We start from the raw sequence: 14,280 nt of genomic DNA on the forward strand, positions 1-14,280 counted from the left end.
TTCGTTTATTATCACCTTCTAAATGTTTAACGGTATCAGACAAAACTCTGGGCGTCGTGCTGTAAGACGTATTTTCGCGGTGTCTCCAACCGACTTAGCATTGAAAAATGGTTTGGTTGATCGACATTTCCGGCCAGTGATGTGATTTGATGACGTTGATGCACGAACTCTATTGCACACCTGTGCGGCCCGGCGGACTCACCCAATACAGTAAATCTGCACATTTTAGAGTAGTCTTTTATTTTGTGGGTTTGGCAATGAGTGGCTGATTTTACATAATGCAAACACTACCCAAACAAAAGGCACACAAGTTTTAATATACATGAACAAAAAATACATTTCTGATTTTAAGACAGAGAGATGCAGCTATCTGAACACATGCTGGCTAATCCACATATTTCAGGTGAATGGATTTTTTTCCATCAAGAACAATCAAATTTAGTCATATTTGTGACCAATATTTAATAGAAAAGTGCCTTTTGTTCACATAGAATATGTCTTTGATGTTTGTGTTCAGCTCATGAAAAAACAAGCATTGTGCTTATATGTGTGTATATTAATAAAGACTTTCTTTAAGGGTTGTATTTAAGATATTCAACAAGGTCAAATAAAAAATTCTTACCTTTCATTGCCATCTTTAGAGTAATAAACCCCATAAGTCTGTACAGATCCTCCAGTCTCCTCTGGAGGGCGCCAACTGAGTCGGACAAATCGGCTTGACACTAGGACAGGGACCAGGTCGCGGGGGGCAGAGGGGAGGAGAACGCCTGGGCTGGGGGACACTGGTGGGGGATCAGAGGAGGAGGAGTAAGTCAAAGGGGTGCCAGAAGGGGCAGGCGGAGCAGGAGGCGGACGGGGAGGAGGAGGTGTGTGGACAGGTCTATACTGAGTGGGTGTGGCTTCTGTGAATAGTTCATCACGGGTAGAGGGAGGAATGAGAAGAGGGGAGGACGAGGGAGAGGACCACAGCGGGAAATGGAGGAGAGGAGCAGGAAGGATGTAGCAAAGAAAAAAAAAGGCAAAAATGATAAAAGAATGGAGGAGAGGATTAGATTAGGAACATAAAAAGACATGGAAGAGACAAGAAGGAAGAAAAAGGAAGAAGAAGAATGGTAAAGAAGATCCCAGACAAAAAAGTATAGTGGCAGAGATTCTGACATATATAGCTAGTTTGGGTACAAAACATTTCAAAACAATCATAAAACTTCAGAATAGATGCATCCTTACTCACTGAATTGTCAGTTAATTGAGGCATAATAGATTAAAATGTAAACACAAGGATTAATCAAGGATTAAACAAAAATTACACATTAAAAATCTAGGATATCTAGTACCTTGCAAAAGTATGCACACCTTTCACTTTTCTATTGTTACAATTTCAATTTCAAATTATTATCAAGTCAGAATTTTATTTGATGGATGTGTAAGAACAGTAAAAATCTGTGAAAAACATAAACAATTTAAAAATTTAAAAAAATTTAAAAAAAAGAAAATTGGCACGTGTATATGTATTCACCTCTTTGTTATGATGCTCCTACAAAAAACTCTGACACAACCATTCATTCACTCATTCATTTTCTTTACCGCTTATCCTCACTAGGGTCATTGGCATGCTGGAGCCAGCTATCTCTGGGAGCGAGGCGGGGTACACGCTGAACAGATCACCAGAATATAGCAGGGCACGTATAAATAACCATTTACACTCAGATTCTCAGCTACGGGCAATTTAGAGTTTTCAATTAACCTACAATCCATGTTTTTGAGATGTAGAAGGAAACCGGAGTACCCGTAAAAAACCCGCACATGGACGAGGAGAACATGTAAAACTTAATACAGTTGAGGCTGGATCTGAGGTCCTCAGAACTGGGAGCCAGATATGCTGTGCGCTGTGACTCAACTAATTACCTTCAAAATTTGTATAATTTGTGAAATGTACTCCATTATTGTGGAATTTAAGTGTTACATGATCTTTAAGTATATACACACACCTTTTCTGAAAGGTCTCAGAGGGTCCAACACCAAAGAGGCACTGTTACCCAAACACAGCCACGAAGATCAAGGAACTCTCCAAAACAAATGAGGGACAAAAATTGTTGAGAAGCATAAGCCAGGGTTGAAAAATATTTGATGATCCCTAGGACCACCACCAAATCCATCACAATCAAATGGAAGTAATATGGCACCATCACAAACATTCCAAGTGATGGCTCCACCAAAACTCACAGACCAGGCAAGGACAGATTTAATCAGAGAGGCAGCAGAGAGATTAAAGATAATGCAGGAAGAGCTGCAGAGTTCCACAGAAGTCTCTCTTCTGGCCATTCTTCCATAAAACAGTTGAATGGTCAGAAGAGAGCCATTACTTTCAGCCAAAAATAGGAAGGCATGTTTTAGAGTTTGCAAAAAAAAGGCATTTGGGAGAAGAACAAAATGTTTGTTGGAAGGTGATCTGGTCAGATGAGACTCAAATTTAACTTTTGGCTATCCAGAAAAGCTGTCTGTTACACATCCAACAAATTTCATCGGCCCAAGAACACTGATCATGTTGTGGGCAGCTGTCACAGGGAAAGTGGCCAAAGCCAAGGGAAAGATGGTTGGTACTGAATAGAATCGTTTTCTTGAGTAAAACCTGCACCAGTCTGTAGGTGACTTGAAAGGGCTGGAGTAGTCTTACCTTGAGGGATGGCCAATAATCTCTGCAGTGGCAAAATGCAGCTAGCTCATGACTTGTAGCCATACAAATTCAATTTTTTATTTTTTATTTTTAGGTGTATATTTATCATTTCACTTCAAACCCAATTTGTGCTGGTCCATCAAATAAAGGTCAGATAAAGAAATCTTTGAATTAGAAGGTGTAATGGAACAAAAAAGCCAAGGCGGTGAATACTTTTGCAAGGCAGTGTATCCTGCAGTCCGTCCATTTTTTAGCAGTGCATTTAAAGTCACCCATATCCAGTATGATGATGCCAGCCTTACATTAAGCATGAGAGAGAGAGAGCGAGAGAGAGAGAGAGAAAGAGTAGATGCAGCATTTACAGTTACTTGTGACCATAAAATAGGGCTCCTGCTGCCATCCGCACAGCAAAGACACCTGTAATTTGCTGCAAGGTGTTTAAGTTAGAAGTGGGCTGAAATATCCAAGTTTAGGTAGTGACAAATTATACTGCACATTAAAGCCGTTCTTTTTTATATTCTGTAATGTAAATGTAAAACACATGTGATTGTCACAACCTCCTTTGATCAGCCCGTGAAACCCAATATAAGACGATGTGTGTAGATGTGACTTTCTTCTGTCGTTTTGACTGGTGAACCTGAGTTCAACGTCACTGTTGTAAGCATGATGGATTGGAGCAATGGTGCCCGACGCAGAAGTGAAAAATGAAAGTCTAAGTCTAGACTGTCAACACAATTATTGATAAATGAAAGTAGCCAGCGCCATGTGCTCTAAATTATTGTAATGGAGTACAAGTAACATTTCTTGTTAACATTGACCACTGTTCGCCACCAATCTGATACCTCAACATGTCAATGTTAATTTTATAACAGGAATATCAGAATGTAACCATTATTCTGATGTTGCAATAGACTACCAAAACTTAGGTTTTTATTTAAAAAAACAAATAAAAGCTGCAATGTAAATCACCAATTAATGTGGGAGTTCCTTAAGGTACATGTTCCAGGAAGTACTGGCAACACAAAGAGAAATGACAATAACAACTAGCATAGCAATCAGGAAGTTAATAATTGAAAAAAAAAGAAATCCACATTACATCGTGAGAAACACATGATGATGTCATGTGTGCTTGTTTTCATCTGTATTAGCAGCTAGCTTTAGCAGATATTCTTTGTGAGCGATCATGCAAATGTAGTAGCTACAGTGAAGAATACAAGTATTTGAATACCCTGCTATATTGCAAGTTCTCCCACTTAGAAATCATGGAGGGATCTCAAATTTTCATCTTGCATGTCAACTGCCAGAGAGATCACCGAAATAAATCGTTAAAAAATCCTACATTGTGATTTATGGATTTTTATCTGTCTCACAGTGGACATGCACCTATGATGAAAATTTCACACCCCTCCATGATTTCTAAGTGGGAGAACTTACAATATAGCAGGGTGTTCAAATACTTATTTTATTCACTGTACATTTCAGACCGGCCATGCACTGTCTGGCCTTCCTGTACATTACGGTCTAGTTGAGTCCAGTATAGTGTTCTCAAGAATGTATTTTTTTAACTTTATTTATTAATCAGAAAACAGCCAGCATTTATTCAAAAAGAAGATACTTTTACTTACTTTTTTTTTTTTTACCTATTCTTATTCTTTACATTTTTTTGGGTGGGAGAGTATACATTATGCTGCACTGCTACCTCTATTCTAAGATACCAACCACAGTTGGATAAAATTGTGCAGTTGTACGAAGATGACAAACTTCCTCTTTTTTTAAATTAATGCCTTGTTTTTGTTACTCCAAAGAAATTCAAAATTTAAACTGAAATTCTATTTATGTTTTGTTGAATTGTATTTGGTGGCACAGCCGTAGAATGCTGACCTCACAGTTCTGACGCCCAGGGTTCAAATCCGGCCCCACCTGTGTGGAGTTTGCAAGTTCTCCCTGTGCCTGCGTGGGTTTTCTCCGGGCACTCCGGTTTCCTCCCAGATCCCAAAAACATGCTTTCATTGGAGACTCTAAATTGCCCCGAGGTGTGTTTGTGAGTGTGACTGTTGTCTGTCTCCATGCGCCCTATGATTGGCTGGCAACCAGGTTAAGGTGTGCCCCGCCTCCTGCCCGATGACAGCTGGGATAGGCTCCAGCACTCCCGCAACCCTCATGAGAATAAGGGGCTCAGAGAATTAATGGATGGATTTACATTTATTTTTGAAAATCCCACTCTATAATTTTTTTGTAGCCCTGAAGGAAGTATTGGCCCCCTGTTCTCAAATCCTTAATTTCTCCACATCAATGTTTAAACCCTTGAAACCTCAAAATGATGCACACCATGGTTCTGCAGCAGGAAAATGACACAAAACACACCGAGTCAACTTCTGAATGATTTAAAAAAATAAAACGAAAGTTTTGGAGTGAGTGGCCTTGTAAAAGTCCAGATTTGCATATGATAAAAATGGAATGGCATGACCTTAAAAAGGCCATTCATGTTTCAAAACCCACAACTTTTAAATTCTGAAAAGAAGAGTCGCCCAAAATATATCCACAGAGATGTGAAAGTTGTAGCAAACCACATATACAGTATATAGTAGGTGTGTCAATATGTGTTCTATGGTCTGCAGGTGTCCAGCCTCTTGCCCAAAGTTGGCTGAGATAGGCTCCTGTATGCCCATGACCCTAATAAGGACAAGAGGTGTAGAAAATGGATGGACAGATAATTGTTTTGCACCACACACACAAAGCAAGTGAAGCATTTAAAGATAAAAATTGACAAAACTCCCAGGTACAGCAAATCTCTTCTGCATCATTAACTGATTGAAATCCAATTTGCTACTAGGATCAAAGTACTTGAATGTGCTGTCTAATTTTATCTGCACATGCCACTAAATATTCAAACCACACTCACAATGATGAAAAGACCAAGAAAGTAAAAGAAGATAGTCAGAAAAAGTAAAGGAAGTTATATAAATGAGGTGATATAGGAGAGAAGGTGTTGGATGATGGGAGACAAAAATAAAGGAGTAGGTTGTGACGAATGAGAAGGGAGTGTTACAAAGCTCTCACCTAAATGTGAGAGGAGACTGGTGGATGTGAAGGGAAGATTTGTTCGTGCTCGAACCAAACAGAAAGCCAAAGAGGCTCTCAATAGCAAAAGTGTCTCGGCCGCAAACAGAAGAGTAAGAAAAATAATAGACAGACAACACAGAAGATCACGAAGAAAATCTGAAAGAATGTTAACATTACACTGCAGTCTGTCTGAAAACAAACCAGATGCACACACACTCACACAAATACATTGTTTTCTTGTCAATATGTTGGATTTCTACAAGCTACTCTGCATTTATATTGTTCTGCTGCCTGTATGATCTTTACAGGAGTCTGGTTTGCACTCAAGGGCTCAGACTTCTAAAAAGTGTTTTTGTTTCGAATTTTGAACCACGTACGCGTAAGGTCACTCTGTATAAGCTCAACTTCATGTAGGGCGTTGTCGCACTTTAACTGCTCTAAATGAAGAAGACTCTGCATGTTGCACACCTGTGACTCCTATAACGAATAGTTCCTCTTAATTGAATGTTCTTTGTTATTATTATGTTGTTTGTTCTCTGTTTCTTCTGAATGTCGTACCAGGTCAGCAGAGCCTGCTGGAGACAAATTCCTTGTGTGTTGTTACACAATTTGCCATGAAATCTGATTATTATTCTGATTTTGCTATATAAGAACGCAATCAATGCAGTGACTGAATTTGACTTTGAAAGAATGAAAAAAAAATACAAAATTCTATCGTAAGAATTGTATTCTCAAACATGCCCAGGAGCTCAGTTGGTAAACAATTAATTGTGTTTTGACTGTGTTGGCTACACTGTACAGAAAGAAGAGGTTCATTTCTATTCTCTAATTCTAAGGTATAACATTTTGTGTCATACAAGATTCATAACTGAACCACTGTAGGTACAAATACTGTATAGGTAACAATTGTATTTGTTCGCACCTCCGTGAGTGTTTATTCAAAGCTCCCTCTAACACAGCCTCACTATATAAAACACAGTGGTTATATGCAGTTGTTGTATTTTTCACTGCATGAGTAAATCTCTAGTTGCTCTCCTGTTCTGAAGAGAGAGTACGCTGTCTTTATTTCTTAAGAACAAACAACGGCCGTGACAGTCGTGCTCATGGCTGAGAGCAAGTCTGGCGTCTTAAAATGTGTATTTCAAAATACCATATCTCAATGTTAATCATGACTTCATAATGCAACAGGACTCCAATTAAGGCAACTGTTCATCAGCACACATATTCATGATATATCACCCCAAAAAAAGGGTCCAAGCCGCCTGTGTCATCAGTGCAAAAGTTAGTGTAGAGGCCTGGTTATGTTTAGAAAAGGTACCATTACATACAAAGAATGATCCAAACTGGATGGGAGACAATAGGCCTCATTCACTGACTGTGTATAAAAACAGATTTATGCCTAGATTGTGCATATTGAAGTTTAATGCACAAATCTGTGATTCATCACTATGTTTTGTTTGTACTATGCAAACAAATGTAGAACATCCTCCACCATGCGTACACACAAAATAAGAAGGATCAGCTTTTGAAAGAAAATTAAAAAATTTTCCTCAAGATGCACAACATATTACAGTCATTCATGTAGGATAGAGATAAGATATATACAATATTACCAAATATATTTGCTCACCGGCCTTGACTTGGCTATGAATTTTAGTGATATCTCATTCTTATTCCATAGGATTAACTATGACGTCTGTCCACTCTTTGCAGCGACAGCAACTTCAACTGTTGTGGGAAAGCTGTCAACAACGTTTAGAAGTGTTTATGTGAATTTTTGACCATTCTTCCAGAATGTCGTGTGCAAGGCTTGACCACGGCCAAGAAGGGCATGGCCTGGCCACCGCTTTGAGCAGTTTCATGTATGGCACCTGTCACTGGTCACAACTGTTTCACATGAGGCACTGTGATTAGACCATGTATTTAAGTTAGAGTTTTGTCACTGGCATTTGCCAGTTCGTTGAGTATGCTTTACCACACCCTGGGTTACTCCGCCACTGCACCATTATGGTCCAGTCACGCTTTTGTTATGCTCTTTAGTTGTCTCATAGTTATCGGACCTTGTTTCTTGTTTTTTGGATCCTGCCTTCTTGGACTGTGTTGTCATTCACAACATTAGTTTATAATAAAGTCCACTGAACATCATGCCTCTGTCTCGGTGTCCTGCATTTGGGTCCGCCCCCATACAGCTGGTTCGTGACACAGAAGTGCATTTGTGAGGTCACACACTGAGAAGGCCTGGCTCTATATCGCCACTCTAATGCGTTCCAAAGGTGTTCTGTTGGATTGAGGTCAGGGCTCTGTAAAGGCCAATCGAGTTCATCCACACCAAATATATCTTTCTGGACCTTGCTTTGTGCACTGATGCATAGTCAAGTTAGAAGAGGAAGGGGCCAGATCCAAACTGTCCCAACAAAGTTGGCAGCATGGAATTGCTCAAAATCGCTTGATGTGTTGAAGCATTCAAGACTTCCTTTAACTACAACTAAGGGGCCATGCCCATCTTTTGAAAAACACCCCCACACCATAATCCCCCCACCAAACTTTACACTCAACACATTGCACTCAGACAAGTAGTGCTCAGGTTGCAACCGCCAAAGTCAGATTCGTCCATCAGATTGTAAGCTGAAGAAGTGTAATTTGTCACTCCAGAAATTGCATCTCCACTGTTCTTCTCCAGTAGTGACAGCCGACGCTTTGCATTGCACTCGGTGATGTATGTCTTAGATACAGTTGCTCGCCATGGAAACGCACTGCACACATTTCTTGAGCTAATCTGAAGGTGGCATTAAGTTTGGAGGTCTGTAAAGATTGATTCAGCAGAAAGTTGGAGTTCGCCCTGTGTCCCTTAGTATCTGCTGACACCGCTCCATCAGGTTACACGGCCTACAGTTGACCGTGGAACACTTAGGAGCAAAGGAAATTTCATGACTAGACTTGCTGCACAGGTGGTACCCTATCACAGTTCCATGCTGGATTTCACTGAGCCCCTGAGAGTCACCCATTCTTTCACAAATGTTTTGTAAAAGCAGTCTGCATGCCTTGGTGCTAGATTTCATACATCTGTGGCCTTGGAAGCGAGTGAAGCCCCTTATTCCGATATGAAGGGTTCAGCCAATACTTTTGGCAATATACTTTTGATAAAAAGTAATTGCTTGCTGAATAATATTTCCTATATATCTATTCCTCAGTGATTGTCTGTTTGTTCATGTCTATTTATGCATAAGAGGTTGCTGTGCTTTTTCACTCTCAAACTTCACCCTGCTTCAAAATTCATACTTCTTTTTCTCCCTGCACTCAATTTCAGGGCTCATTTCAGCCAGCTGTCGTCAACACACACACAATCGCACACATACACATCCACACATACAGATACACACAATAATGTAGATTATGTTAACGGAATTTAACCAGAATTTAGGAGTGTTTGTGTGTATGTATGTGTGTGGGGTGGGTATGTGCGTGCGTGTATCTGAAAATTAAACAGATGTGACCTTAAAAAGTTTCTGTCATCTGGAGATTGTTGGTCTGCACTTTTTCCTTCTTTCCTTTTCTAATCTGGACGTCTTGATTTTGCATTTGTGTGTTTTTATGTACAGGTACCGTGTGTTTGTGTGGGTGTCTCTGCAAGGGGGTAAGAGGGACATATTTTCTCCCCGTATTGCTGTGATGGGTTTTAATTTTGTAAACTATTTTGTTTTGCATTTTTATATACTAAATATGCTAAACAATATGATTAATTTGATTTTTGAATTTGCTTGTTCTCTCTGTTTTTGGGACACTGATGGTATGATGGTACATTCACCTGACTTCAACAGAAGCCGTGTGGGTGTGTGTCTCTGCAAGGGGGTAAGAGGGACATATTTTCTCCCCGTATTGCTGTGATGGGTTTTAATTTTGTAAACTATTTTGTTTTGCATTTTTATATACTAAATATGCTAAACAATATGATTAATTTGATTTTTGAATTTGCTTGTTCTCTCTGTTTTTGGGACACTGATGGTATGATGGTACATTCACCTGACTTCAACAAAAGCCGTGTGGGTTCAGTCCACTTACAGTCACAGTGTCTAGGTTGAGTGTGTATGTTTGCTTGTTTCTATGTGTCAATGTTATTGAATAGTGACCAATCCAGGGTGTAGTTTGCCTTTTACCTACGGTTTGCTGAAATAGGCTTCATCTCACTGCAACTATGAACAGAATAAGATAGATAGAAATGGAAAATGTTCAGATGGCGTATTTGTTGTTTGCCGATAAAAGAACTGTGTTATTCAGAAACATGGTTTTTTTTTTTGTTTAGTTTTTTTTCTGTCTGCCAGTAATTTCCAGTAAAAGCTCTCGTCTTCACTGGGAATATCACTGTGATAATTTCAGGTGTTTTCCTGGCAAGCAATCATGCCATTGTGCATCAAGAACCGCGATGCTATGACTCTGAAAGCAGTAATTGTAGGCTGGATCTCAGACCAGGGAGACCGTCATCACCCCTTTATTGATCCACACTCTGTGCATCTCAAACCTTTAAAACACACACCTGAGAACACTACTCCACAACAAAAGAACAATAATACAAGTATCATCAACATTTGAGAGTTTACAAAAGGACCTTAACAGTGAGGACAATTTCTTCCTTTTTTTGGGATGGATGGGTGGGTGGCTGGATGGATATCATTTTACACTTGAGGCTATTTCTTGAGAGTCTTAGGATGCACAGCTCTGGAACAATTTTTCATGTCTGAAGTTAAAAGCCTATTGATACAAAAGGAATCCCAATCTATTTTCTGAGCCACTTATCCTCACAAGGGTCGCGGGAGTGCCTGAGCATCCCAGCTATCATCAGGCAGGAGGTGAGGTACACATTGAACTGGTTGCCAGCCAATCGGAGACAAAATGAATCTTTACCTCCAAAACTGAATTCCTTTATTGATGAAGAGGAATGGAGTTACTATTTTAGAGAGATTAACTGTTTACAAAAGAACATCTATATAAAAATGCAATTATTATATTAATAGTAGTTATCAGGTGGGGTTATGTGATGGAAGAGTCTCTGTTGCGATCGAGGGCAAAGTTTATAAAACAGTGGCAAAGCCAGCCGTGATGTACGGATTAGAGATGGTGGCACAGAAGAGACAACAGAAAGCAGAGCTGGATGTGGCAGAAATGAAAATGTTGAGGTTCTCTCTCTCGGAGTGAGCAGGTTGGATATTATTAGAAATGAGCTCAATAGAGGGACAGAAAAAGTTGGATTTTCCGGAGACAAGGTTCAAGAGCAGACTTCGATGATTTCGACATGTCCAGAGGTGAGAGACTGAGTACATTGTTAGAAGGGAGCTAAGGATGGAGCTGTCATACAAAAGAGCGGGAGGAAGACCAAAGAAAAGATTGATGGATATTGTGAGGAAGGACATGAGGACAGTGGGTGTTAGAGAGGAGGATGCAGGAGATGAGCTGAGAAGGTAAAAGATCACATGCTGTGACGACCCCTAATGGGACAAGCTGAATAGAAAAGAAGTAGAAAAGAAGAAGTCATCAGGTGGGGGGGAATTGGTGTCAACATTCAGAACCAATCGTGTTCCGGCCAGTGTCAAATGTTATTTATTTTTTATTCACTCTACCATTATACTCCAGTCATTATGTACTGCAAAAGGCCTCAAATAGGAAAGCATGGATAGAGGGAAATATTCATCTTATTTCATTTCATGGACCCGATGTTTTGTTTTTTATCGATCGTCGAAAATAGAAGGTCATCCATATAGTGTATGTAGTATATGCTTGAGTGTGTGTCCTCACAAATCAATAATATAGAGGTTGGAGGTTTATACCTCACTGGCTCCACCTAAATGTGTCACTATCCTGTGTGTGTATGTGTGTTGTCACTCATATTGATCTCCTTTGTGATGAAACACCTTCCCTTCATTCCCCTCCATCACTCATCATGGGGAGGAAGACCCCATGTTGAGTGTTTGTGTATGCATGACAAAGTTATTGACAGACTACTGTCGCTCACAGTGCGTCCTTCTCGTAGAAACATTCTTACACAAAAGAGAAAACACAACTGTTGACAAAAATCAATGTTTTTCTATACAAATGCAATACAATTAATTTTTCTTTTGGATATTTTTTTGTTACTCAATGACTTGGCTATGCTATTAATCATTGTGTCAATTGATGAATGCAGAAACAGCAACCCAGTAGCATGTGGTGCATATCGTACCCTCAGTGGAGACTTAATCCCTCTCACCACCATTCGTTTTCAGAGCAGCCAACCCTACATTTCCAGCCATTTTAGAGCATTTTGAGTGTTTTGTTTTTTTTTTTTTTTCAAAAAACACAGAATATTGTCTGAACTTCACTTCCTCACAAGGGTCACAGGAGAACAGGAACCTATCCCATCTAGCTTCAGGCTAAACGTGGACTAAACCCTGAACCCTTGGTCACCAGTAAGTTGCTGGGCAAATATCGACACCATCACTGAGCGGAAATCGATCCCACGCTGCATACACCAAAGTCAGGCATGTGTACCACTTCACAATCAACGACTCTCTACAGAATATTGTATTCTTTGATTACACGCCATGGAAACCATCGTTACATACTGTACATAAAGACACTTCATTTTCATAATGACTGACATAAAATCAGACTAATGTTTTCCTGTTTAAGGACATTTAGGATTACCCACATTAATTTTTAGTAAATGCCAGGATTTTTGGGGCCACTTTTTTCATTACTTTCTTCAAAGTCAGATGTCTACATACTGTATCTTTCATTTATATTTGGTACCATTGCCTATTCACAGTATGACTTGGATCAACAGTTTTGGAAATACTTCCACAAGCTTATCTTTACACACAATCAATCACAATCTATTCCAACATGACTGTGCACCAGTACACAACGTAAGGTCCATAAAGATATGGATGACAGAGTCTGGGGTGGATGAACTTGACTGGCCTGGACAAAATCCTCCCCTCACAAATATGTTTTTAGAAGAATGGTCATAAAGTCCCAGAAACAAACTCCTAAACCTTCTATCCATTAATACAATAGAAGTATGCTGTCATGAGGTGACTCACTTAACATTTTTGCTTCCCAGCTGAAGTATGTATTTCTAGAACTGGCCCTGGTTGAGAAACTTGAGGGGGTGGTACACTGGTCAGGGAAGTGTCTCGAGCATTTTGGTTCAGATGAAGGTGCAGATAAAGAGATTCTGTTTGCATCTTGCCATTTGAGTTTTTAGGGAGTGAATGGTACAGTTCATCCTCTGTAAATCATGAAGTAGCTTGTTAACTGATAAAACTGATAACAGCACAACCCTCTATTATATTATAAAGGGCTTTTATTGTTTTTTTCTTTTGGGTTTATCAAACGATAACGTGTAGTTTCTTGCAAAATTCTTTCCCAAAGACATTGAATCATATCATTTAACCGGATATCATGGCTACTTGACTATGGCAGTGAGCTCCTAATTGTTCATGATGAGTAGACACCAGCAGTGTGTGAATATGAATGCAAACGGTTGAATGAGCACCGAGGAGACATTGTGAATCACTTTGATTTATGTGAACATTAAGGCGGCATTACAATATACCTCACACAGTATCAGCTCTGCCAGAAGTCCGCTTCACATAATAACCTTACATTGTGTTGGAGGTTGTCATAGCAACATCATTAAACTGCGTCTCCATCTTTAACATCATGCAGTCAGTACCAAGTGAGGGGACTTAAAGGGATTATCGGATGCACAAAATTTAGAGATTCAATGTTTATGAATGCAGCTTTTAGAGGGGGAAAAAGTATTTTGCAAGATTGGCACTCAGAAGAGTGCAAACCTCTGCCAAAAGTAAACACTCCTAATTTGGACCACCACCAAGTAATGTGCCTTAAAAAATAACTACCTTCTGCCCCAAGACAAAGTTTTGTTGACATTATTCATAAAGTATATTATTTTCTGCAATATTAAGTGAAATCTCTTGCAGTTTTAGTAAATTAAAAAAACAGGTTGTTGCCGTACATTTTGAAATTTTAATTGGCTCTGGGTTTGTATGCAGAATGCAAACTACTTGTGTAGTTTATACACACACATATATATATATATATATATATATATATATATATATATATAGCAGTCTTACTTCCAGACAAATTGAAATTACAGGTACAGTTTCCACTATCACAAGATTTGAAACCGTTGGAAAAATAGATATCTGACATGCTTGTGCAAAAATAGCAACTCTCCAGAGCAATCTTTTACACAATAAGACTTCATAAAGTAATTTTTGGAAACTTTTATTTCCCGGCTTTCTGTGCATGCGGCATTATCGGTGACCATCCACAGTGAAATCTATTTCATAAGAGAATAGGAAGCCAAGTGGGATGCATATGAAGAGTTCAGACACAAAAGAAGATATATCCATTTTTGTTGTTTCTGTAGATTCTTTGATTTCAGAATCTGCTTTCGCGTCTGACCTCTTCATATTCAGACAGAGAAGGAAACATATTCATGGTCTATCCTATTAACAAAAAATTGGGGTAACATGGAGTAT

The 14,280-nt window shown here is 39.3% G+C and overlaps 1 protein-coding gene across 1 annotated transcript in view; it reads right to left on the reverse strand.

Moving 5' to 3' along the window:
* Positions 1-14,280, reverse strand: part of dcc (DCC netrin 1 receptor) — a 312,064-nt gene that overhangs the window by 198,806 nt on the left and 98,978 nt on the right. The window contains exon 9 of the mRNA XM_061802018.1: positions 623-782. Within this exon, the coding sequence (XP_061658002.1) occupies positions 623-782 (160 nt within the window). The remainder of the gene's footprint in view (positions 1-622; positions 783-14,280) is intronic.

The sequence above is a fragment of the Syngnathoides biaculeatus genome, chromosome 17 (assembly GCF_019802595.1).
Source record: "Syngnathoides biaculeatus isolate LvHL_M chromosome 17, ASM1980259v1, whole genome shotgun sequence".
Lineage (NCBI taxonomy): Eukaryota > Metazoa > Chordata > Actinopteri > Syngnathiformes > Syngnathidae > Syngnathoides > Syngnathoides biaculeatus.